The sequence below is a fragment of the Accipiter gentilis genome, chromosome 3 (assembly GCF_929443795.1).
Source record: "Accipiter gentilis chromosome 3, bAccGen1.1, whole genome shotgun sequence".
Classification (NCBI taxonomy): domain Eukaryota; kingdom Metazoa; phylum Chordata; class Aves; order Accipitriformes; family Accipitridae; genus Astur; species Astur gentilis.
In genome coordinates, this window is record NC_064882.1 from 47,335,927 (window position 1) to 47,362,868 (window position 26,942).

The 26,942-nt window shown below is 42.7% G+C and overlaps 1 protein-coding gene across 2 annotated transcripts in view; it reads left to right on the top strand.

Moving 5' to 3' along the window:
• Positions 1 to 26,942, top strand: part of EXOC6B (exocyst complex component 6B) — a 306,757-nt gene that overhangs the window by 35,726 nt on the left and 244,089 nt on the right. For both annotated transcript variants that reach the window (XM_049792431.1, XM_049792440.1), the window contains exons 2-5: positions 17,582 to 17,747; positions 24,453 to 24,500; positions 26,667 to 26,757; positions 26,867 to 26,912. In XM_049792431.1, the coding sequence (XP_049648388.1) occupies positions 17,582 to 17,747; positions 24,453 to 24,500; positions 26,667 to 26,757; positions 26,867 to 26,912 (351 nt within the window). The remainder of the gene's footprint in view (positions 1 to 17,581; positions 17,748 to 24,452; positions 24,501 to 26,666; positions 26,758 to 26,866; positions 26,913 to 26,942) is intronic.

Genomic DNA, 26,942 nt, shown 5'->3' on the forward strand with positions numbered 1-26,942 from the left:
GAATTACCCTACTCTGTGTGTGTCTGCTTCTTCCAAAGCCCCCTTCTCTGTAAGCCACAAGCCACGGAGCTGGCATTTGTGGAAGAGCTGGTGAGAAAGCTCTAACGCTAGCAGTCATCTCATGGGCTAAGCAGCCCCCAGAATTTCTGGCAATGGTTAAATCACCCCCATACCTGGCATATGTGACTTCACCTTCTCCGTCTTTTAAACTCTGTTCTTGATCTTCCTTTTGACTTAAATCTGCTTTCTAGATCCTGCTGGCTGAACATTGGCTTGGTGAGGACTTTAGCTGACTATGTATTGGTATGACCATAACTTTGCACAGCGCTACCTCTGAGGAGCGCATCTGTGGGGCTTGTTTTAGCCAAGCTCTGCCCCAAGAGCAATCTTATTTCCTAAATTTCCCTGAGTGTCCCAGTCTACCTCTGGTTTTTGCGTTGTCTCCTAAAATGCATTGCCCTAAAGCTCTTCTAGGGATCACACAAGTTCAGGAGCAAAATGTTTCATGGTGTCTCCTCTTAGTAGTCTATATTCCCCTGTAAATTGGGGAGAGCCTTTGGGTGCCTATGGGCCGTCTTTGTTGGTTGCTCAGCTTTGGTAAGGTCAGTTTTGGTGTTGGCAGAGGTCTCTTCCTTCCAGTTCTTGGCCTGTTGCTGCTGTTCTTTTAGTGTCTGGTGTATTAAGCTCTTGTCAGCACATCTTGCACGGGATTTGTTTTCTTTGTGCTGTTTTCTGATAAACAGTAGCCTGAAAGAGATCTTTAGAGCATGCTCTTGCGTTACTATTTCACCCCTTCCTATGCTGCTGACCCTGTGGCCTTTTCAGAGGGTGTCCTCTGCAGCTTGGGTGCCAGTTGACTTGCAGGTCTCTGCTAAGGACTAAGCAGTCTCCTCTGCTATAGAAACGTCCCATGTCCTGCAGCTCTCTCCTGAAGGAAAGTGTGGCAGAACAGCTCTCCCAGCCCAGCTCTTCCAGGCTCAGAGGACTGCCCTGACTTGGCTGAAGTCTGAGTCATTTATCAGTCTGTGACCAGACAAGCAGGAGGAGCTGGAGAAGTGCCTACATGATCTCTCTCTGGCAAGGTTGAATCTATCTTGTTTTGAAAAGCAAGCCAGCCTGTGAAAATCAACACTGCAAAAGAGTTGCTGACAAAACTGCCTCCTACTGCTTTTTTTTGTCTGCTTGTGGCGGTCATGCTTTTTTTTTTCCTTTTTTTTTCTTTTCTTTTTCTGCTTGTGGTGGTCACTTGAAGTAGTCTTTCTGGAAGTATTTATATAGGGTAGGTGGGGTCTGGATAACTGATGTCCCTCTATAAAGCTGTATAGCAAATCAGCAGGATGTCTGGTTCTAAGAAAAAATACGTTATAGGATGGTGTCTGTGCAGCATTTAGGAAGCTGTTTTTTTTTAATTTTTATTTTTTCTGTTCTTTAACTGAATTATAACATGGTTGTAGGCAAGTTACTTGTGATTCTGTCACCTAGCTCCGTATAGCTCTACCTTGTGTTGGAATTGCAAAGCCTTTGTGTAATTAAGGTCAAATAGGTGTTTGAAATACTGAAGGTGAAGACATGTTTTCAATCTTAAGCTTTCTGTTAGTGAAATGCTTATCAGTGGCATGATGGAAATCACTTCTCAGTGTTTGAATGTCTTCTGGTGTTTTGTTGTACTAATCTGTTAGAGTTGAGGCATGAATAAGTGAGCTATGTGCCAGAATAAGCAAAACCACATCTCATCACTCCTTGTTGCTGTTCCTTCCAAGTGTTTAAAGGCAGTAATATTAGCTCCTTCCTCCTGAGCTGGAGGAGGGATGACCTGCCTAGACCCAGGGACCATAGTTGTGTGTGTGAAGAAACTGCAGGAAACCTGAAGTTTGTGACAGTCCCAAATGTGTGACGGGTTTTGTGGTTATCTTCCTACCATCACAGGAGGTGGGCTAAGAAGGGTAAGAGATGACAGCAACGGTTCCGTTGCCACCCCATTACCCCCACTTAGGTAGTGCTTCTTTTATTGTCTTTGTTGCAAGATATTATACTAGTGGAGATAATATCCTTTAGCCTGTGTTCCCAGAGTGGTTCCTAAGCTAAAATTGGTAATGATGCCTCTGGGTTGCCTCTTCTAAGGGTACTTGGATTTGGCTGCCTTTGTCATGTATTGGACAGAGATGTGGGAGTCTCGGAGGTGTTGACATCCTACAGCTATCATGAAAGCAGATGGCCTGGTAGATCAGAAGAGATTGTAGATGAACAAACCCATGAAGTTTGTGCCTCACTTGACACTGGGGAATCCACATGGTAGTATAAATGTCCCATTGATAGGAGGAGGTGGTTGATGCCTGCACCTTCTGAGACACTGAAATTTATCAACCACAGGAGGGGAGCCTGTGAGAAACAAGACTTGGTTGGCTCAAGTGTGAGTGTAATTACCTGAGTTTTGCTTTAAACCAAGATGAAAACAGTGTGTTCATTTGCTGAAGTCTTGGAACCTTCTGAAATTTGCGGTGTTTGGGAAGAGGAGGAAGATGAGGCTTAAGAGCAGGACCCCATTGTGAGAGGTGCTACAGGGTGAAGGTGTCTATGTGCTGCTGGATACTGATAGTATCCTGTCCCTAGAAGATGATTAGCTAACAGTCCAAAAACTGGTTATTTTTAAATTTCAAAGTGGAAGAGGATGTTTAACTTATGAAAACAAACCCAGAATTGGAGCCGATGTTGTCCATCAGTACTCTCGTGCAGGTATCGCATGTTGTAGGATTGCTGTTGTTAGTAAAGAGGCATTAGCAAGGGGTAACTGTACTCTGAAAACAGAGGAATTACCTGAACTAGTTAGTCTTAATTTCTGGCAGCTGCAATTATTAGTAGCAGTGTCCTCTGTTGGGCACAAATAACATGACTCCTGTAACTTGGGGTATTGCTGCCTGGGGGGCTTTCCTGGCATTTATGGAATAGAGGAATAAAACATGCAATTTGGTTCACCCAATTCTCATTCTTTCCCCTGGGAACACTACTATATAGACCTTTAGAGGTGGCTTCTCTTCGTGCCACATTAAACTATTTTATATAATTTATAAAAATACAGCCATTAAAATGCCAGACTGATTAGAAACACTTTCTATTTCAATATAACTCAGAAATAATATTTTACTCTAATAACTTTATTTCTCTTTGGCAATATTTCTGCTTGCATAAGAATCTCTGTTAAATTGTAATCTGTTTCATCATCAGCTTAACAATTTGCTGGACCCCTTTGAATGCTAAAATGGTTTTCATTGCATTTTTCTTGGAGGTGGAGAAGGAAGGAAAAGTCTGGTGACTGATCTCTCTTGGTGAAAATATTCACAGAATCGCAGAATACCGGAGGCTGAGTAGGACCTCTGGAGATCGTCTAGTCCTACCACTCAAGTAGGATCATATACCGCAGGTGACTCAGGACTGTGTCCAGTCTGGTTTTGGATATCTTGAGGGATGGAGACTTTGCAGCCTCTCTGGCCAACCTATTCCAGTGTTTGATCACCCTCAGCAAAAAAAGTTTGGCTTCCCCCCCCCTCCCCCCCGCCTTATATTTAATGGAGTCTTCTGTATGTTGTCTCTTGTCCTGTCACTGGGCACCAAGGCGGAGAGTCTGGCTCTGTCCTCTTTACGCACCCAACCCCCATCAGTTATTTATACACACTGATAAAGAATTTCCCCCCTTCAGCCTTCTCCTCTCCAGGCTGAGCAGTCTGAGCTCTCTCAGCCTTTCCTTGTACGAGAGATGCTACAATCCCTTAATCGTGATAGTGGCCTTTCATTGGACACTCTCCAGTAGCTCTGTATCTCTCTTGTACTGGGGAGCCCAGACCAGGACCCAGCTCTCCAGATGTGTCTCACCAGTGCTGAGTAGAGGGGAAAGGTCACTTCCCTTGACCTGCTGGCTAACACTTTTCCTAACATGTTGGCCTTCTTTGCTGCAAGGGCACACTGTTGGCTCATGGTCAACTTGGTGTCCAGCAGGATCCCCAGGTCCTTTTCTGCTGAGCTGCTTTCCAGATGGTCAGCCTGAGATGTACTGGATGCCTGGGCCTGGCTATTCCTCCCCAGGGGCAGGACTTGGCATTTGTTGACCTTCATGAGGTTCCTGTTGGGCCATTTCTCCAGCCTGCCCAGGTCCCTCTGAATGGTGGCACGCCCCTCTGGTCTGTCAGTCGCTCCTTCCAGTTTTATATCATCTGCAAACTTGCCGAGGGTGAACTCTGTCTCCACATCCACATCATTAATGAAGAGGTTAAACAGTATTGGCCCCAGTATTGACCCCTGGGGTTGTACCACTATAGATCATCTTCATTGTGTTGCAAAATATTTGAGCAGCAGTGTCTGCTCTTTTCTAGTGTGGGTTAGCTGTGGAGTTTTGTTGGGGTAAGGAGAAGACTCTATGTACCCCATTGCAAGGCAAGATGTATTTAAGGATGTTCTGCATAGCATATCTGTATGCTGCAGACTGTAAATTTTCACTCTTATGCCTACATCAACGAGACAAGGTGTCTGGTTAGTGTATGTTGCACTGAGCAGTGGCCAGCTTGGAAAATACCAGATGGAGAGGTTGATTGTGCCACTTCTTTTGTTGGTTTCTACCAATGGCTCTGGAAGCATGCAAACAAAAATATTATGCCTCCTTTCTGCTTTGAATTTATCTGGCTTAAGATTGCAGTGATTTTATGCTATTAAGATTTTCTTCTCTGAATTAAACAGCTCCTTGGGACCTTTTTTTGTTTGTTTTAAAAGGAATATACTTTAATGACATCTAGTCATTAAATTGTCTCTCAGTCTCCCTCTGAATAAGCTAAGTGGGGACATTTTTCAGTGTCCTGACACATCCAAGGCACTTTGTCCAGCCCAGGATCTTTTGTAGTCATTTTTTTGACTGGAACTTGCATAGCTCTGGGACTTGCATATTGAGTGCTCTGGTGTTGGTATTTCCTTCACATCTGAGTTACCAAATAAAGGTAAACCACGTTGTCGTGGTTTCAGATGCTTTGGTTTACCCCTTTAAAAATCAGTGCTTCACTAAAGGTCAGGGTGAGAATCAACCAGAAACAGAGAGCAGATGACTCCATTGAGTTTTCTTTCTCTTGTTATAAATAGACATCTGATGTACATCTACTCCATTACTCTGAGTGTGTCTTTTCCCGCCAGCCTCTGCCAGTCGTAAAGGATTAGACGTGCTGGAACACCATTGCAAGCACAGCAGAAGGGAGATTAGAACATTTGTGGTGGCTTTATGTCCACATCCTCCAATTCTTGTGGGTTTGTGTCTGCACCCTTACTTCGACACTTTTCCTAACAATAGTACATATGGTATAAACTTTCAGAAACTTCCTGCAAACTAAGTACGACTAGGGTGTATCATTAGATTTCTTCCTTTTTTAAGCAGTGTTGTTTACAGGCATTGTAAAGATGATTCATCTCTGTGTTAATGTTAACCAGCTTGGATGGGATGAAATTTATCTCACTTGGTTCTAGCGAGCATTCCTATCCTACACATGGTGCAAATCAACTGTCCTTCCAACTTGAAAGAGTTTGAGAGAGTAGGGCCTGCTGACGCATCGCTTTTGTTCTTGGGGGAATTGTTTCCATTGTGCTCGCAAAAAGGGGAGGGAAGTTGAAAGCTCTGCTTATGGCCAGTTCTCTCCATACTTGCCTCGGTTGGGGGCATTCGTGTTTGTTGTAGCTGTTCTGGCTTGCCTGGCTTTGGGTTGCTCCTTACGTTTCCTGGCTCTTCTGGAGGCTGAACGCTAATTTGTTCAAGCTCTCCCTCTTAATGTCTTTTATCATCTGAAATTTGTTCTTTAATAGGGACATTATAACTAAGTCGTTCCATTATATTTTCAATTAGGGTAATTATTCTTCATTTCCTTCAGAATCTTGTCTGGCACAGAATAGCTATATTCCACCCCAGAGATGGCTGTGGCTTTATGGTGGCTCTGTTTTTCCAGTAATGTATAGTCTAAAAGTGCTTTGTTGTCATTAGTGCATGCTTAAGAAGGCTTTAGAGTATTTTATAACTAAAGAGTTGATCTTTTACAAATGAAGGAAATGGGAGTTTGTCTGTTGCCATCAGTGAAAGTTGAGTTGGGTTCTTTGAAATTCTTGTAAAACCCTGAAGAGATTAGTACCCAGGGTCAGTACACCATTTCTTTCGGCTTCAGGGCTTAGTACAGCATTGGTTAAGATCGGGTGGTTTCCAAAGAGCTTCAGCTATTTTATAGGTTGGACCTATAGAAAACAGGGCTTCACGGGCGTCTCAAGAAACCACCTACTCAGTCTTCTCCCTATCTGAGGAGGTATTTGGTGTCTCCAGCAGCAAATGCATCTAAGCTGCTCCTGCTTGATATTTTTCTAACTTACTCTTAGAAATGATCACTTTGAAGACATTCTGTAACATGCCTTAATAATCCCTTTTTGGATTTCTACTACTCTTACAGTTAGAAAACTTTGTCTAACGTTTAACCTAATTCTCCTGGGCAATTTAAGCCCATTACTATTTTTCCTCTCTTCAAGAGGCAGAAATATTTGCATGGGAATGGGAGTGTGGGCCTCCTCTGGTAGTGACACATCCCAAACGCTGTTGCCTTTTAATCCAGCTTTCCTCCCTGAGGATGTTGCTGTTACTATGTCTCATGTCCTCAGGGTGAGTTTGCCAGAGCAGGCATCTATAGTTAGAAAGAGGATGAGCTTTCAACTACAGCACTGCAGTTCAGAAGTGAGCAGCAGTTTGGGGACAAGGTTGAGATTTGTTGGCAAGGAGGGGTTTACTCATCCAAAACTTGGTATAAGAGTCCCAAACCTCAGCCCTGGATCAGTTGGCACAACAGAGGCTTAAGGCAGGGTTAGTGACTCTCTTTCACGGAGGTATTTTGGTTGGTTTTGTTGGAGTCCAGAATGCTGCTCCTGTTGAGTGGCTCCAGCTCAGTTCGGCTAGCTCAGCTATTTCTGTTTTTTTTTTTTTTTTTTTAATAAATGCATGCCATATATTGAGTTCCTAAGCCCTAACAGATATGCTGTGTGCTTCTGCATCTAGGTTCTCTTCTTAGAGCTGGTCCTTACCTGTTGTTTTGCCTTAAAGTCACTTCAGTTCCCTCCTCAACTGAAACACAGTCTGTAAAATGCCTTTCTGATGAAGCTTTTGTGAAGCTTAGTTGAAAAATTCATTGTAACTTTGAGACTCTTGTGCTTCACTATTATGTCTTATTTTGACTGCATAGGTCCTGGGGATGTGGTGAAGTATCTACCTGGGGAAATGAAACAATGGAGAACTACAAGAGTAAAGTAAAATCCAATAAATATATTCTTCCATTCCCAGTTTTGATTTTTTGGGAGGCCCTTTCATGTACATTCATCAAGTCAAATTGACTTGTGAGCACGTCTTCTACAGAATCATAGAATAATTTAGGTTGAAAAAGATGTTTAAGATCACTGAGTCCAACTGTAAACCTAACAATGCCAAGTCTACCACTAAACCATGTCCCTAAGCACCACATCTACACATCTTTTAAATACCTCCAGGGATGGAGACCCAACCATTTCCCTAGGCAGCCTGCTCCAATGCTTGACAACCCTTTCAGTGAAGAAATTTTTCCTAATATCCAATCTAAACCTCCCCTGGAGAAACTTGAGGCCATTTCCTCTTGCCCTATTGCTTGTTACCTGGGAGAAGAGACAGACCCCCACCTCACTACAATCTCCTTTCAGGCAGTTGTAGAGAGCAATAAGGTCTCCCCTCAGCCTCCTTTTCTCCGTGTTAAACAACCCCAGTTCCCTCAGCTGCTCCTCATAAGGCTTCTGCTCTAGACCCTTCACCAGCTTCGTTGCCCTTCTCTGGACACGCTCCAGCCCCTCAATGTCTTTCCTGTAGTGAGGGGCCCAAAACTGAACACGGTACTTGAGGTGCGGCCCCAGCAGTGCCGAGTACAGGGGGACAATCCCTGCCCTGGCCTGCTGGCCACACTATTTCTGATACAAGCCAGGATGCTCTTGGCCTTCTTGGCCACCTGGGCACGCTGCTGGCTCATACCCAGCCGGCTGTCAACCAACATCCCCAGGTCTTTTTCCACCGGGCAGCTTTCCAGCCACTCTTCCCCAAGCCTGTAGCGCTGCATGGGGTTGTTGTGACCCAAGTGCAGGACCCGGCACTTGGCCTTGTTGAATCTCGTACAACTGGCCTTGGCCCATCAATCCAGCCTGTCCAGATCCCTCTGTAGAGCCTTCCTACCATCAAGCAGATCAACACTCCCACCCAACTTGGTGTCATCTGCAAACTTACTGAGGGCATACTCGATCCCCTCATCCAAATCATTGATGATGATATTAAACAGAACTGGCCCTACTACTGAGCCCCGGGGAACACCGCTTGTGGCCGGTCGCCAACTGGATTTAACTGCATTCACCACCACTCTTTGGGCCCGGCCATCCAGCCAGTTTTTTACCCAGCAAAGAGTACACCCGTCCAAGCCACGAGCAGTCAGTTTCTCCAGGAGAACGCTGTGGGAAACGGTGTCACAGGCTTTGCTAAAGTCCAGGTAAACAACATCCACAGCCTTTCCCTCGTCTGCTAAGGGGGTCACCTTGTCATGGGAGGAGATCAGGTTAGTCAAGCAGGACCTGCCTTTTATAAACCCATGCTGTCTGGGCCTGATCCCCTGGTTGTCCTGTACCTGCGACATGATGGCACTCAGGATGATCTGCTCCATAACGTTCTCTGGCACTGAGGTCAGACTGACAGGCCCTTCTTGTAGATGGGTGTTATGTTTGCTAACTTCCCATCAACTGGGACCTCCCTGGTTAGCCAGGAGTGCTGATAAATGATTAGAACTGGCTTGGTGAGCACTTCCCCCAGCTCCTTCAGTGCTCTCAGAATTTCTGCTTTTTGGCACGTGTATGTGTGGGTTTGTAACCTGACTCGCCTCAAACTGAACAAATGGACTTCTTGTTCTTAAACTGAGTTAATGCACATGGGGAGTGATCAGCCACAGGAACAGAGGTACCTAGTGCTGCTTGTGATGCTGGGATGCATCTTGTTTAGCCTCCAGCTGCTTCTCTGAAAAAGCACTGGTCCATTGTAGGTCCTATGCCTGGTTGACATGTCCTGGGCAGGTGTCTCAAAGGATGCTAGGCATCTGTATTTAGGTAACTGAAGCCTACATGTTTTCTATTCTGAGACTTGCACATGAGTTTTAGAAAGCAATTATTAGGCTGTAAATGAGAGTGGGCTGTGCGGATGGGAGGAATTGGGTCAGCAAAATGCTTGTCTCTGCCAGAAGTCCCTGTTGTATCAAGTTTCCTTCTGAAACCACTCGTGTGATTAATCAAACCAGATTAGGAGTAAATTAATCAAGGTTACAAAAATGTTTAAAAGTAGCCTCACTCTTTTTTGGGGTGCTGGTGGTGCAGGAGAGGGTATAAGGGCTGAGGCAGGTAGGCAGAAGTTGTTAGTGGGACTGGAGAAGGAGCTGGCAGAAAGCTATTTTCCACTGGCAGAGCTGTGTGCAGAGCACAAATCTGCCTGCTGCTGAAAGTCAGGAACTTCTCGACACAATGAATTGGCAGCGAAGAGCCGAATTGTGCCATCTCGTTCAACTTTTGCCTGCGAGTGAGACCTTGAGTTGACCTTGATAATGAACCATGCTCTCCTGCAAGAGCAGAGGAGCTGGAAGCTGGCACTGCTGAACACCGCACGCTGCCAGGCAGGGACGTCCGTGCCAAGTGCTGTTTTGTTGTACGCCGTACCCCCCATGGAGGTGATGGAGGCAGCGAAGCTGCTGCTTTGGTCTCAAAGACCGTGCATGAGCAATGCGTAAGCCCATGTGTCGTGCTGGCTAGCATTGCTGCCCTAGTCCTCTTGCAAAGGCGCTGGTACGCACGCTTCGAGCATGGAAGTTATCAATCATGCTGCTGTCAATTTTAATGTGCTTTGTGTGGTTTTATAATGCAGCACTTTTAATATCATGCATGTCTTGAAGATTTGTTGTGCCTCTGTTGGATGTTATGACAACATTGCTTCACAGCAGAAAGGAGGGTCCAAGACTTAAAGCCAAGAATGCACCAAAAAAAAAAAAAATCAACTTGTTTAAACAATGCATAAGACAACAGAATGAACTTTGTTAGTTAGGAAGAACTTTTATTGGACAATAACACAGCAAGTATAGACATCAAAATTTTTCTGTGGTAATCTAATCTGCTTTTATAGATGTAATGGCTAAAATATTAATTCCATAAAGTTTATAAAAACAATATTCTGTTATCAGTAATCTGATGAGTGGATGCTTTGGGAGGGTGCCTTTCTTCATTGTCAAATGTTCATTTTCTCCTGTTTCTTGTGCTGCTGATAGGGTAAATAGCACAGCAAGAGAAGAGTGGTGTCCAGTAGAAAGTGCTTGTCTCCAAAACTGTCACCCTTGTGATGGAGACGGTCTTCATCTCACAGTGCTTTGCGAGTGGGGAGTGAGATGTGGCCAAACTGCAGTCTTTCATGTTCTCTCTGAAAAAGATGGGACAATGTGCATGGTTTTTAACTTGATGTCATAGCTTTTACATTGAATGGTGAAAGAGTATTAGAAGCTTTTAAAGGGGATTATTTGCACCAAAAATCTTGGTGCCTTCTATCTAGTTTAGGAACCACTTCTTCCCCTCTTTTCTCTCTCCTGCAATCTGTAGATATATACAAAAATACAGAAGTTGACCCTTTCTGGAATTTGGTGGTTCAGGTAGACTTTTTAGTCCAGCAGTGGCTTTGTAGGATGGTTTGTGCCTCTTGTCTTGTCCTGGTATTCTGGTCTCAAGTTTTTCGTCAATACGCTGATATCAGGACTTGTAGAGTCTTTTGTTCTGCAAATGCAATGTCTGGGCTCAGGTGTGACTAGAGATTATGTATGGTGTGGTGCTGATAAAGCCCATAATATAAAAGAGACTTTCCAAAAGACAAGGATTTTGCATATTAATGATATTCCTACTTTGCTTTCACACAATGCTTTGTCTTCTATTTTCATGATATTATACCCACATGCTGCCTGTTGCTTGCGGTGGTGGCTTCCAGGGCACTGTTGTGGCAGGCGCCTCTTCATGATTAATCATGTTTTAATTTGGCTTTTTCTCAATCTGCTTGGCTGTATTCTGTTAGTAGTCTACAGTTTATAGTGTATTTCTCTGGTGGGGCTGAAACGGCTCTCGTGTGTTGGATGTGGGAGGTGTGAGGTTGGACTGATGCTCCTGTCTGTGCTCTGCTCTGGTCTCTGGCAGTTTGATGTGGAATAAGGATAAGAGCTGAGGTTGTGTAAATTTCTAGTTGTTTGACTGTTTTAAAATAAATAAATAAATAAAAAGCAGACAGTGTTTTAACTGTTGCTGAACTGCTCTGCCACCCCAGATTGGTGGTACTGCCTGAGAGTCTGAGGTCCTGCAGTCTTCCCCCCTGAGGCAGCATCAAATCCTCTCTCTATCCCTGAACAAACGTCTCTTCAACTTATTTTTAAACTCTGATTGGGGTTTCTTCCAGGGCTTTGACTATCTTCAGTTGCATGTCATCAGAAAATCTAACCTAGTTCTTTGCAAATCAATCCGTTCTCGTCCTTCCCATAAGAACTCTGCAGAATTCCTCACCTTCCTCCCTCTTTAACATAGCAGAGGGCTTCTTCCATGGCTCCGAGCTCCCCGTGTCCTCACCAGCTCTTTTTCTTCAACTCTAAACCCAATTCCTTTGGCTCTTCACAGACCAATAAATAAGGTGCCATGGCAAGTGGCTAATGTGGAGTTAGTGGTCTCTCCTGCCTCCCCTCTGATTCTGTTGTACTTGTGCTGCTGATTTTGACCTTTTCTTGGACCACTACCACATGCTTGCCTTTATTGACCTTCATCCTTCTTGACTTCTGGAAACATTTCCAGTTTCTCGAGGTCTTTGGCTGCTGCTTTCCAGAAGGCTTGTGACTCCCTTCACTTTGGTGTTACCAACATATTTCGAAAGTACAGCTTGCATTATATTTTCCAATTTGCTAATAAAACCGCTGAAGAAAACCAGGCCCAGAACAAATGCATGTAGAAGCCCTGTTGAAAAGCTCCTTCTGGTTGAGGCCAGTCATTGACAAGTAACTTTGTTTTTAGGATGGTTTTTGAGTAGCATATGCATGTGGTTTATGGTAATTTTCTGTGCAGCGTTCCTCCTGGAGTGTTTGTGAGAATACCCACGGGGGTCATGCCAGGACCTTGCTGAAATCAAGGTGTTCCCAGCTATGAAACCAGGGTTATCCTGTCAAATAATAAAGTATAGTGGTGGTCTTTAGAAGCTGCTTGTTTTCTACTCCAGGATCTTCTGATAATGGGATATTGCTGATACTTTGCTGAATTTTAGTGATTGGAATGATTTCTGTTGTAAACTGAAAATATGGTGGTGGTGTATGCAAGATAAATGGGTCTAAGTAGGAAAAGTACACGTGGGAATGCTTTCTAAACTAGAAGAATGAAAAATATTTATGATTAAACACTTTACGCTTCTCCAAAAAGGGGGGGAAAAAAAAGCTTTTTTCTCAGTGTTCATGATGTAAATGTAAACCTATGTGGGTGATAAGGCAAAACAGAGTGGACTTAAATTCTGTTTAAGTAGCAGAATGAAAACAAGCAACAAATTCTACACTTGCTCTTCCACTGAGATAATTTCAGGTATGATACACCAAGTAAGTGGGGTGTCTTTGGATGTGTCAGTACATGGGCAAACTTTGTGAAGCATGAGGCTTGAAGCTGTGAACTCTGACAGTTAGATATTAAACAGGTATTAGTCCTGCAAACTTTCTTTGACCTTTTTTCCATGGAGCTGTTGCAGCACTCAATTTTTTTTTTTTTGCATTGCTCAGTAGTTAATTTGTTTATTACAAAAGTTAGAATAAGATTAAACAAACTGCTAATGCTTTTATGTAGCTTAATGAGAAGAAAATGTTTCTAAGGGATTAAAACCACTACAGAAGTTTAAAGGGGAAAAAAATAAAATAAAATTGAAGTCCACAACAGACTCAGGAATTTGTTCCACTTATTAATTGAAAACAAAAGCAAGTCACTTCTGTTCCACTGTCCCCAGAATGTCCTCCTTGCATTGTTCCAGATCTCTTTCATTTCGCCCCTAGAGATTTCCCTCCTCTGTACTTTCAGCTGAATTTATTTAGGTTACTTCTGAGTCCCCGTCCTGCAGGCAGCTCTTGTTGGGAATGAAGTTGCAGGGTCAGCCTCGTGGCTTGGCCTTCTCCGAGACTGCCTGAAGCCCTCTCATTAACCAGCTGAGCATGAGATGTAGGAAGGACCTGCAAAGCTAGTTCCTAAATATTTTCTAGCATTAATTAATACATGTGCAATAATTTTAGGCTTCTCTGGCATTTTTTCAGTGTGCATATGGTGTCCGGTGTAGGCCTTGCCAGCCTGAGAACAGCCAGATGAAGTATCTCAAGCATAGCTGGAGAGAAAGTAGGTTGTGTTGGTGCTTGGTGGCAGGACCCAAGGTGTTCTGCCTCTGACCACGTTTTAAGGAGATTTGTAGCTGAGCTTGTTGTCTCTTTCAGTCTTCTCTTGTGTTGTATTCCCCAAACCTCTGCTCTTTCCCCAATTTTTGCTCTTGTGGATGATGAAGTGGTCGAGAGTGCGGTAGAGTATCCAGTGCAACATGGGGGTTGAGTATAGGCAGAATGGAGTGAGGTTCTGGGATGCAGGGGAAGGATGAAGGTGTGAAAGGTTCACCGTCAACATGTCGTGCTTTTGTGTGAGCTGCCACTTGCTTTCTGCTGCTTGGAAAATTGAAAAGGCACCTGAACATCCAGCTGTGCCACAAGTCCGTGTCTGTGGCATCCCCCTTATTACTGGTTTGGCCTCTTGGTGTGGGCCAGGTTTGGTTGCCCCTGTTTTGGGGGATAAACTTTGCAATAACGCAAGGCTGCAGATGGGAACTCGTGATGCGTTTGCCTGTTATGGTTTTCCTGGAAAGATTTTTCCAGTTGACCCTTTGGAAAAAAATGAAGTGGATTTTTTTAATGAATGCAGAAATTGTGAAACTTAACAATACAATCCAAGAACTTTTTAAAGTCATCCTTAATGGTTTTGTTTAGTGAGTGTACTTGAAAAATGTAAACCAGACAGATCTGTCACTGAGCATAGTCTTCAATCGCAGAATTACAGCCTTCTCCAGACTTACAAGATAAGTGCATGTGGGACAGACCTCTCTTTCTCAGGCTTTTTTAATTGAAAGGCTTTTTCTGGGGGAGGCTTATACTAAAGCTATCTGACTAGCAATTTTTTATAGCAAAGGGGTAAAAAAAAGCTTCAAGGATCATTTTCTATAGCGTTGTCACAATACTTTGTTTTTTAGAACCAAGGGAATGAACAGCCCAAAGCAAATCTTATTTTTATTTTTGTTTTTTTTGTACTTTATTTTTACATTGTGTGCTGTCGTGATTATTAGTGGGTATACATGTAAGATCTTTTTCTTCCTAGAAATTTTTTTGTGTGTCCTTTTAATGTCTTCTGAATTACTAGTCACTTCAGGACAGTTAACTGAAGATCCAGATCAGGCTATAATTAGTGTTTGAACTAGGAGAGATGTTACTAGAAGTAGAGTGTATATGCAGAAGAAATGAGGTAGAAGGGCAGGTAGAAGGTAGAATGAGCAGCTGGAGGGACCTGTAGATCCAGAGCAAGGCGGTGGGTGTCCCGAAGGTTTGGTAGGCAAGAAGTGGGAAGTGTAATGCCCCAGATGTGGTAATCTTGAAAAGGAAGAAAGCTGCAATGAAGGTGCTCAGTTGGGTGGATCAGGTGAGTACCAGAGTTGATGTTGAGAAAGCTGGCAATTGCTAGGTAGAAAACGGTGCACATATGTCAAGGATATAGGATCACAAGGATGATTTTCCGAGAGTGATGCTGTAGCTCGGGCAGCTGAAGAAACAGCTGAGGAAACTGGAGCTCTACCAGAACCAGGGAACCAAAGGTGATGACGGTAGAGTTTGGGACCTGAGGGGTGTTTGATGTGATTGCAGGGGAGAGATTTGTTCTTCTTGCAATCAAACTGAGTCCCTACATTTTGTATTTTGAGCTAAGAGTCGCTGCATAGTCACTGCAGTCCATTTCTGTGATGATGTTCAATACAGAGCAAGAACTTGAGATCCCATAACTTTGGAGTTGACATCCTGCAACTTTGGAATGCGTTGCAGTTTGGTCTGGGTCTTGCTTGGCAGTTGCATGTTTGCTTGTGTTTTAGAGGGAGAATGGAAGTGAAGGATGCTGGTTCTGCACTGGAGGAAGGGTTGTGGGTGAATAGGAGAGCTCCAAAGGGAACAGACAGGGTTTGTTTAAATATAAGCTTAGAACTGACCCCCAAGATGCTGGGATTTCATTGCTGTCTGTCACCACCTTTTTTTTTTTTTTTTTTTTTTTTTCACTAGAGTTTGGCTGAAAAAAAAAAAAATCATGAAAAAGTTTTAGACATTGGACCTTTATGTCTTAGGTTAGCAACCTCCAAAGGAAACTTTGCCTAGAGTTTTAAGTAATTTTCAGAATTTTTTTTTAACTGCCCCGTTGATAGATGCCTCTAAATGTGATGGTATTTTCCTTTGAATGCAAACACATTTATTTGGCACCCATAATTACTGTTGGGTTTTTTTTTTCAATTCATACTTGAGTGAAAACACAATTTCAAGCTTTATTTTCTTATTGTATGTGAGAGATCATCTTTGAGTTAAGAGTTCGTTAGACCGGAGGTGCCTTGTTGAGTTTCATGAGACACCCTGCAAAGAGGCTGTGCAGCACTAGATGGCACTCTGTCTCCAACTTTCATATTTCACCAGCAAAACTCTGCTAAGCTCTAAGGAAAAAACACTAGTATCATGCTAGTGGTGGCATTCATATAATTTGAGGAAGTTATATCTCTTTAGCACCAACCAGCTTCTGCCTTGGAATAAAGAAGGCAATATGGTCACCTTTGAAGACTTCTACTCTTGGTGATGGTGGTATTTTACATTGAGTTTTATATAGGCTTATAAAGATTTGGCATTTTTGTTTTGCCATTGAGAATGGTTTACTGAAACTGTGTAATAGAAATTGCTAGGGTGGATTTTAAAGAATGGTAATTAAATAGATTTCCTCCAGTTTTATTAATGTTTTGGTATTTTTTGTATTACTTGGAGACCTTTGTGGATTGTAGAGGTGGGATTCTCCAAAGTGACTTGTGAGCACAGATCACACTGAAGGATCACATCGCTGTCTGTGGGCAGAATGTTTAATGTGTCTATTTAGATTCATCTAGTTCTGGTTCTTTCTGAAGTGTTGCTTGTCACTGCTGAGATTATTAATTTTTTTTATTTATTTTATTTTACTTATTTTTTTTTTTTGGTTCTTGTAGCTTGTTATAGCTCTGACATTCTCCATCTTTTTACCTCTAACTGCTTCATGGACTCCAGTGTATAATTAACCTTACTTTCTGACACAGTACAAACTCAGACTCCATAAAGTTCGCTGCATACTTAATTTTTTTGGGCTGGGAGAGAATTCAGGTTTAGGAGTTAGCACTCCTCCTCAAAATACTAAAACTTCACAAAGACATGTCTAAGGATGGGATTTCCACACCCTGTAGAAAACATCTGTGTTTACTATAAAAAAACCCAAGAAAACAACCCCCTGAAAATCCCATACTATTTCAGGGTGTGACATGATCCCTCTGCTTTCTAGAGTAACATTCACTTATTTTGCAGTCATGATCTATTGCTTCTGCACAGCGGCTGTTTTCTGTGGATGAGAGAGCATTGCCTTCTAGGCTGCTTTAAAAAATGGTTGGAAATAATCATCATTACCAGACAGTGTGCGTTTAGTAATCGACAGAACAAAAAGTTTTAACGTGGCAATTCAAGCTTCTCTTCCCAGTTGGGTGGAATTTAAGAAAATATGAAGGATAGATTTTTTTTTTAAACTTCCACCCTTAAATTTAACACTAGTGTTTTTGTTTGGTTGTACCAAAGATTACCCGTTACCTGCAACTTGCACGGTGTATGCTGTATTTTGGATTGAGGTGTTCCCATCAGTTTGGGTAGTCTTCAGCTGTGTTGGCCTTTCAGCAACAGGGTTAACTGTGCTGGCAAAACTGGGGGTGGGAAGGGAAATGGATTTTGGCAGCTGTAGAGGTGATATTTTTCCATTGTAGCTTTTACCTTTGAAGCCCAAAGAACATCCAGAAAACTGTTCAGGAGGAGTGCTCAGCGTTACAGCATACGCTAGCAGATAGTGATCAGAGATGGCTGAGCTCAAAGAAAGAGCACGAAAACTTTGTTTCAGATGATTCAGCGCTGGGTTGGTCATGTTGTGATCTCTGAGGGAGCATCAAGCTGGTGTTTGACAGGTGGAAAAACTAAAAAGAAAGGCTGGAATAGAAAGATTTTTCAAACCTGAGTTTGGTGCCTGGTGTATGCAAATAAAACATAGAACTATCCCTTTATCACAGGAGGTTTTTTCTAAAGCTTGTATTTTGGCTATTTCTTGTAAGTAATGACAATAAGAGATACTGGAATCTTGACCAGCATTTGTGTTTTCTTTTTAGGTCTGTTTATGATGGAGAAGAACACGGTCGTTTCATGGAGAAACTGGAAGCACGAATCAGAAACCATGATCGTGAGATTGAGAAAATGTGCAACTTCCATTACCAGGGCTTTGTGGACTCCATCACAGAGCTGCTGAAAGTTAGAGGAGAAGCTCAAAAACTGAAGGTAAGAGAAAGCCGTCTAGACATGGTCCTGGGCAGCTTGTTCTAGGCGGCCCTGCTTGAGCAGGAGTCTTGGGCCAGATGACCCAACCTCAACCACTCTGGGATTTTGTGAAAACATGTGAATGTCTCCTTTTCTCCTTTTGTCTAGAGTATCTCTCTTCTATCTAAAAAATACAATTTAAAAAAAGAAGTATCTCCATTCTTCCTGTAGCAATAGATTAGTCCTTTGAAGTTTGACAATTATTTGGGCAAACTGGAACGGTGTGGTACGTTAAAAACATGAGAAAGCTTAAAGCTAATCTTATTCTGCATTAGGAAATACGCTTTTCCTGGTATACCTTATCCCAATTTCTTAAGCAAAAATAAGCTCTACAGTCAGAAGTGCATCCGCTGTAGCAGTGTATACTCTAGTGCCTCATCTGACATTGAATTCTCATTACAGGTAGCATTGTGTCTGAGACAAAGCAGCAAAGATTTGACTCTGCAGTCATGAGGTGTCTGCCCAGTGTTGGCAAGTGCAATGTTAATATTTAAAAAGCAAACAAACATCAGAGCATTGTAAGGTGTAAGCAGGAACAGTAGTGAAAAATAACTACTAATTTCATTAAATACTGAAAGCCTATGTAAATGAATGCACAGCTTGATTCTTCTTCAGTAATATCTCCAGGTTTGGTTGGCTTAACTAGAAGGTAAAATGTTTAGAGGTAGGAATGGAGAAAGTAAAATGGTTACAGCTAGGAATAGGCTTTCCAGGTATTGTGGGCTTTAAAGCTGTGCAGAAAGATGAAAGAAAGGTGGATTTTACCTATTTCTTGAAAAAATGCATTTAGTAGTATGTAGAAAAAAGCCATTTGTAGGATCAGAATGTGGATAAGTGGTAGGAAGGAAACTAGGCAGGCTTCTGAGGAGAAAAAGGATCTAGAGGTTGGGGGTATCCCTACATGTAGGGGCCAGGTGTGCTTGCAGTTGAAGGATGGCTGCTGTGCCTTAAAATAGAGATATTCCACAATTTGGGGCATATAAAAAAGCACAGCAGTGACTTAATTGGTGTCAGAGAACCTTCCTCATTTTCCTACACAAGTTAGAACAGATGGAGGGGAGACTGCTGTGCCATCCCTTGCTGCAGCAACAAGGTGTGACCTTGATTTGAAAACCAAAAGCAACCTCCCAAAACAGTCACTTAGTGAATGGGGCTGAGTTGTGTGGCAGCCAAAAAGGTGCGGGCTGTCTCCAGAGACCAGCACAGTAAGTTTATCTGTCTCAGTGGAGTCTGACTTGTTGAGAAAGACCTTTCTGGGAGGTTAGGAGCGCAGGAGACGTTCAATGGGCATTAGAGAAGATGAAGTTATAAAAAAGGGGGGTGGGGAAATAATCTTGGAAAGTTAAGTTTTCTGGAAAGGAAGGAAGAGCTCTAACTTCAGTGTGCTGACTGCTGCTTTTCATACATTTGTTTACTCATTTAAAGCTACCTCTGGCATTTCCTAGCAGGTTTCTAGCTTTACACACACAGATCTCCATCCCACAAATGGATGCGTTCTCACAGGAACACCTTCGGGGTGTGTGTGTGTGTTGTCCTGACACCAAAAGCAGCATCTGTATTATTACAATGGCATTTTCCATGGCAAGGATTCATCCAGCAGTTGATTGCAGGATGAGGCCATTGGAAATACCATGAAAGAATTCTTCTTTTTTTTTTTTGTAAAGCTATTGTTTCTAGCCAAGAATTCCACATTGTTTGTTTGCAAAGGCTTGTTGCTGTTTCCCATTCTACAAACAGCTACTTTGTTGGTGGCGCACTGTGAAGTCCATCTCTGTACCCTCAGGATCTCTCTTGATTTCCATTACTATGTGATCTATAAAACGGCACATGGGAAAAATATACACAGAAGCTTATTTGAGAAATACTGAACTCTCTTTGTAAGGGTTTCCCCAGGGAATCACCCGTGGGTCCAGTGGTGAGAGTGTGTTTTGTTCCAGCTATTCATTCTCTATTTGATCTTGGTCTTTTTCTCAATAGTGCTGGTCTTTGAACATACGTGCAACCAGCAATAAAATAAATGCCCTCTCTATTGCATCTCTAGTATGTATCTTCACTCGTGTGCTTTTAGCTTTGGGGTACTTTATATAATATCATGCTTGCAGAAATATCAGCGTTCATTGTTTTAAGAGTGCACAGGCTAAATACGAGCTGGATCCATTATCTTCCCCCATTCATGTGTAACACAGCTGCTGTCTTCCCTCTGTACTGTAATGCTGTATTTCAGGTGGCCCCAGGTCAACTTAAAACCTGATCAGGACTGTGTGGCTAAACTTTCTGTCCTGCTTTTGTGCCCTGCAAAAGGCTAGCACTGAACTGGGAACTTTTCTCGGAGGAGCTCCTCTGCAATGAATTTCTCGACTAGGCAACGTTGTGTTGTTTTGAAGAGATGCTCAGTCACTGATTAATAATCTATATATGGATAAAAAAGTAAGTTAATTGAAAATACCTGGGATGCATTTTCAGAAGGGCATCTCCTTAATTTGGATGATATTTAAACCATAGCATTTTTTAAGCTGAAACTTTTTTGCATTTGCTTATTCCTTTTTTTAACTATGTAGCTTCACTACGGCAATTCTCTTTACTTTTAATTTCTTAGATGGTTTCCAAGGAAAATCATGTTGCTTTGGTTTTTTTTTTTTTTTTTTTATGTTATACATCTTCAACATTTTCATATCTTGTACTGCACCAACATTCTTCCTCATTAGGAAGTGAGTGGTGTTGACCTGTTTTCAAACTTATAAATGCATGGTACTCTTGGGTCTTGGAAACCATGTACCAGTCTGACTGTTCCATCTCATAAAGGTTCCAGTAGAAATTAAAAGGTCAAAGATAGGTTATACATTAAGATGGTTTAACTTGGAAAACCCGACTCGAGGTGTGAAGGGGAAAGGATCACAGAGTTACAGGGCTGGTGGCAACCACAAGTAATCACCTAGTCCATCTTTCTCTTCTTAAACAAGTTCTTCGCTGTGTCATTCCTGACGGATTTTTATCTAACCTCTTCTCATGTTAGCCCTCCCCCAGGTACTGCTGTCCTTCCTTCTCTAGGAAACTCAGGTTACATGGTTGAAAAGTCTTTTTTAGGTCTACTTTTTGACCTGTCAGGCACAAAAGAGATTATTCCTTCCTGTTTTTGCAGCAGTCTTCTACAGGTTGGAGATTGTAGGAATGTTCTTTTCTGGTCTTGTCCTCTGTAAGATAGGTAGCCCCAATCCATCCTAGAGGGTTGTGCTTTCTAGTCACCTCACTGTTTTTACTTCTCTACTCTGAAGTCCTTCCTACTGATGGGGTTGGGTTTTGTTTTTGTTTTTTTTTTTTGTTTGTTTGTTTTGTTTTGTTTTTGTTTCTAAGCTGGGGCAGGCAATCAGTCACCAGTGAAATTGTGTAGAAGGGTTATTTCGTTCATGCGTACTCGTGTGATGCTTGCTTTCTTAGCAACAGCATAGTTCTTCAGTTTGTACTGTGATCACCAGGTCCATTTTCAAAGAGCTACTGTAGAGTCGTTTGTTGCCTTCTTTTGTGCAGCTAATTATCTCTGGCCAAATTTAGCACTTCACACCTGCCACTGTTGAACAGCAATTAATAAAAAGGCTTTTCTCTGAAAAGACATCTGCGGTTCTAATCCTTTCTGCCAACATGCACAGTACTGCCGCACGCAGTCATAAGATCTGTGAAGTTATGAGTCGGGGGGGACACACGACAGGGACACAAAATGACTAGGAAGCAATTTTTATTGCTTAGCGCGTTCAGATTAAGGCAGATCTAATTAAACTGAGGCAACTGGCTTAGAGCGAGGGGAAGCTCACCTTCACCCGTGCAAAAGCGTGCGGGAGGATCTCGCTGCCCCAGGATGCGGCGATGACCTAGAAGTGCAACAGCCGTACAGCAGGTTCCTACAGGGGTTAGGGTAACAGAGGGAAAACAGCTGCAGTGGTGGGTAATGAAACCAGACTTTGGGTGCACCCTCCGGATTGGGAAGTTCTGAAGTTGCTGACTTGAAGGATGGCTCCACAGTCACCCTCCCTTTCTTAGGGAGGGTGAAAATCAGCGGTAGGTGGGTGTTGGACGAAGGGACGGAGTCAGCAGAGCTGCGCGGGGTCACGGTGGTGCCCTTCGGGTCCATTCCCAGGATTCCTCTCCAGCGCCCTTTGCTCCTCTCTCTCATCACTCTGACACTCTCTAAATGCTAGCAGAGTGATTTTTAAAAACCCCAAACCCAAAGCACTGCTCCGTACCACATGTTCCTTATATAGATGAATGAACTAACGACTTGAGCATCCTGTAAGCCCCTTGTGTGATCCCATTGTCTCGTTCTTCACATGTGCCCACCTGTTGTCTGTCCCCCCTTGCTGTGCGTCTGTCTTAGATTATAAAATCTCCTCGTCTGAAAAGCTTCAACGTGTCTACAGAGAGTCTATATAAATAATCATCTATTTTTTTCAATGTATGGATGTAGACCTTAAGAACAAAACAAAACACAACTCCCCGGCCCCTGAAAACTCGTAGTGTGCAAGGACAGAACGTATTCTTACTTTTTCGCTTTAGCCAGGATTGATATGTAATTTTAATAGAAGACTAGCACAGCCTTGGCATTATTTTAGGAGCAGTTTTAAATTACCCTACATGGATTCCTTTTTCCTGGTGGGATTTTCAGGATATAAGCAAATAAAATAATCTTTGGAAGAGATGCTGTGCTCCTGCTCGTAAAATCTCAATACATCATAAAGGAAATGAGCAGTTTTTGCACAGGGCAAGCAGCCAGGAGAGCTGAAGCTACTGCAGAAGGGGGAGCAATGTGATGCAGATGCTGTAGAGAAATTGTGTGTGGGGAGATCACGGGATGACTCCTCTTCTTGCGTCGTGGTAAGCTTAATAACCAGCATGGCCAGTGTTAAAACAAAAGGAAGCCTGTGAGGCTGGATGGCTCTGCTTGTTGAAGCAATACCAACCTCTCAGTGCGAGACCTGCTGTTGAAATTTGGACCAGTGTGGGAAATAATTGTTGCCCAATATCTTTCAGTAGTCAGTAGGAAACAAATTGGATCCTGAATCAATTTTATATACATTAATACAAAGCTCCCCTCCTACCTGAACTGGTTGCCTCTTGGTGAGCTCAAAAAGGAAAGAGATAGCTGTTATCTTCTGAATCCACCTTGAAGCTTGTCCTGCTTTGCTCTGCTATTGTTGCTGCTCCATGAACCATCCACGTTCTGTTGGATAATTGGAGAGCATCAAATGAAGTTCTTTCACTAGTGATAAATTCATTAAAAATACAGCTTGTTTCTTCAATTGTTGAAAAGTGTCAGGAAACAAAGATCTTAAGTTGGTTAATATGATCTTATGCTCCTGAATATACTTTGAGAGCTCCGAGTCACAGCTCATGCTGTTGTCCAAGCTCTGTTACTGATTTTTGCCTGTAGGATGAACAGGACTCCTGAAAACACACAGGAACTAGTTCATAAAATTTGATGATGCCGGCTGAAATCCAGCAGCAGCTTCCACTGTACCGTAAGCCTGAGTAAAACTAGAAACCTCTGAGACATCTTACAGAGATGAGCCTGGAAATGAATATTTACAACTTTAGTAGCTGTGAAAAGAGTATTCAATGGAAAAAAAGTAGTTTTATGGCATGTTAGTCTCAGACTGACGTGAAGCACCTGAACTCTGAGCAGTCCTTCTCTGCTGGTATTTACTTTTATAATTGGCTGTTTTTGCTGAAGACCTGAAGCTGGGCATGTTTACTTGAAAGTTTGTGTAATTTTTTTTCAGCTATCCCAGCTGGTCTGTAGAAGATGGTATCTCTATTTACAAACCTTCTCCTGTCTGAACTTGAATGAGTATTCATGAGAATTCCCAAAGTCATCTTTCTGCTTGTTGTCTAAATAACGTGTAAGCTGCTTATTTTCTATCCTGATGAGTCTAAAAATCAGCCTTGTTCTCATGTGTATCTTTACTGGGTCAAACTGATGCCTAGAGCCATCAAGGGCTGAACTGCTGTGATCTTGCTAGTCCAGGGAACCTACAAGTTTGCAAAGTGGGAAATTCTTGAACTGTGAGCCCCAGCTTGATAAGATAATACAGAAAGATGCTTTAGTAAAGAAAATACGTACCTTTTTTATACCAGGTATATAAAAATACCTTTTTATACCAGTCAAGAGGAGGGATCCAGTGGGAGATGCATCTGAAGATCTAAAAGAAAATATTTGAACTTTGTTGGTAAAGGCCACATTGAAGAGTTCTTTTCTTGCTGTGATATTAAGGAGTTAAAACCTAATTGTAATGTATTTGGTGTTGGGGAGGGGAAATTCAGTTCTTCTACCACTCAGGTAAAATAGCTTTTAATGTGAGAATCCACGTGAGCATCTGCTACAAAATTTGATCCATTAAGACTGCAGCATTTTGAGGCTGCCATGCAACAGTGTTAAAACCTGTTGCCTTTTACTTTTCCCTAGTAGTAGGGAAGAAAATCCTTGGTGTTGTGGCTGTTGGCATCCTGTGTGCCAGAATGGTGATGACTATTAAATCGTCTAATAAACAGTTTTGTGCCACACAAAAGAAAATTGTGTGAAAAGTGATGGTGTTTATGTACGATTTCTTTTTTTGTGAAAAATGTTGTCCTGATTTACATGTAGATGTGCTTTCTGTTTTTTCCCCAATACCCCTGCAGAATCAAGTGACAGACACCAACCGAAAGCTGCAGAATGAAGGAAAAGAAGTAAGTGATACGTTCATTCATTCTATCTGTTTTCTGCTTTTCCATTACTTGGCTGTGCTCGCTAGTGGGAAATTAGTCTGTCGATAACTGCTCAGCATTAGCTGATAATGTACACGGCATTGGTATTAAAATGAGCATTGATTCTATTTCCTGTATTTTGCTTTTCTGCATGTAAGATGAGTTGTGTGAGAGTGTTGGGAAGTGATTTTTCTTTTTTACTGCTTGTGGATTGAAGGCTAGTGGAAGGCAAAACCTGGGAAGCAGGAGGGACTTGAAGCAACAATAATCAAGTTGTGGGCTTGCTCCTGCAGCGCTGAGTGGTGTGAATGGGATCATTCATAACAATACTGCATCAGAAGAAGCCTGACCAGCAGGTCACGGAGGGGATTCTGCCCCTCTGCTCCGCTCTGGTGAGACCCCACCTGCAGTACTGCGTCCAGCTCTGGGGTCCTCAGCACAGGAAAGACATGGACCTCTTGGAGTGGGTCCAGAGGAGGCCATGAAGATGATCAGAGGGCTTGAGGACATGGCTGAGAGAGTTGAGGTTGTTTAGCCTGGGGAAGAGAAGGCTCTGGGGAGACCTTATTGCGGCCTTTCAGTATATAGAGGGGGCTTATAAGAAAGACAGAGAGAACCTTTTTACCAGGCCCTGTAGTGAGAGGACAAGGTATAACAGTTTTAAACGGAAAGAGAGTAGATTTAGCTTGGATGTAAGGAAGACTTTTTTTTATGATGAGGGTGGTGGGATGCTGGAGCAGGTTGCCCGGAGAAGTTGTGGATGTCCCATCCCTGCAAGTGTTTGAGGTCAGGTTGGATGGGACTTTGAGCAACCTGATGTAGTGAAGGATGTCCCTGGCCATGGCAGGGGGTGGTCTTTGAAGGTCCTTTCCAACCCAAACCATTCTGTGATTCTGTGGATATGAGCTGGAGAGTCTGGCTCCTGCTTCACAATGCAGTACGGCAGCAATTAAGGTGGTTTTTGAGCTGCATGGGTAGAGGCATCAAGGCATGGACAAAAAGGAAGTGATTGAGCATGTCTTGGATGTGATGTGCCTCTAACCACATTCATTCTTCTGCCCCTTCATCAGGAGGGAACATTAACAGACTGGGGGCACTCCAGAGCTGAGTATGTGTGAAGGCACTGATGCTTAAGGGTTTTCAAGTGCCTAAGATGGAGATGTGTGAGAACTCCCAGGGACAGTCCTTCTTGCATTGCTCTACCCATATTCCATATAAATATTCTACTCTTTGCACCTTTTCTATTTTCCTTTTCTATTTTCCTTCTTAACCACCCTCTCAGACACCCAGATTTAATTTTGCTGAGAGTACACGCAGGCATTACTAATTCAGTCAGCTGCAATGCATTTGAGAAACAAATGAGAAAATCCCCATGTTGGACTGTCAGACCAATTATTCTAATGAAGATTAAAGATAAAAATGCACTTTGGGGAGGAGGTGATGCAGCTTCTCTCCTGAATCAAATAAACATACCTCTGTGTTACCTTGAACGGAGGATTCACCTCCAAGAGCAGAAGAGCCTGGGATTTCAAAAGGACTTTGCAAACTCAGCATGGTACGGTGGAGATAAGTTGGTACTCTAGAGGACAAATCCATGACCTGCCTCTTTGAAAAAAAGAAACTAAGGAGTTTTCTTTTGTATGCGATGGCTGATCCTTGTTTTGCCCTTGTCCAGATGCACAGGTTTTTTTCTGTTGGAGACTGAGCATTTAAAAATCCCTTGTTAGTTTGTGATGGTAAGAATCCCCCTGGGAGCGAGCGGCCACATCCTGTCTTTGAGAAGAACTAGAAAAAGAAAAGCTTGGAGAGGGAGTAGGGAAAAGATGAATAAAATAGGAAGGGGAAATAATTTTTGGAATTCACAGGACGTGCTACAGGGCTGGTATTTTGATGGCTTTGGTTTTGCTGCTTGCTTACTTGAAAGTAGGCTTAGGGAATGCTTCTGCTACTCGATTAAACAACCCAAGGCTGCTTGTCCTCCCTGCTTCAGCAACGCTCTGCAGCGCTTGGTGAGCTCTCCAGTTATCAGAGTAGGCTTTGTTGTCAACCTACTGTTTGGATGGTCGTGACAAGTGCGAAGCAGTTTATATCCTCTCTACTCCGTCTGTTTACTGTTCTTAGTGAAACTTTTTTTTTTCCTTTCCAAAGTTGATAATAGCAATGGAAGAGCTGAAGCAATGCCGTTTACAACAGAGAAATATTTCAGCGACGGTTGATAAGCTAACACTGTGTCTTCCTGGTGAGGAATCTGAAATTGCTCTTTATCTGTATAGCTGTTTATTTTAATTTGCATCTCTTTGCTTTGTGCTTGTGTCTCAATGCTTGTATGTTTTTCCTTCTCTTTCCAGTCCTGGAGATGTACAGCAAACTACGAGAGCAAATGAAATCTAAAAGGTAAATTTTGTATAGTCTGATGTTTGTATT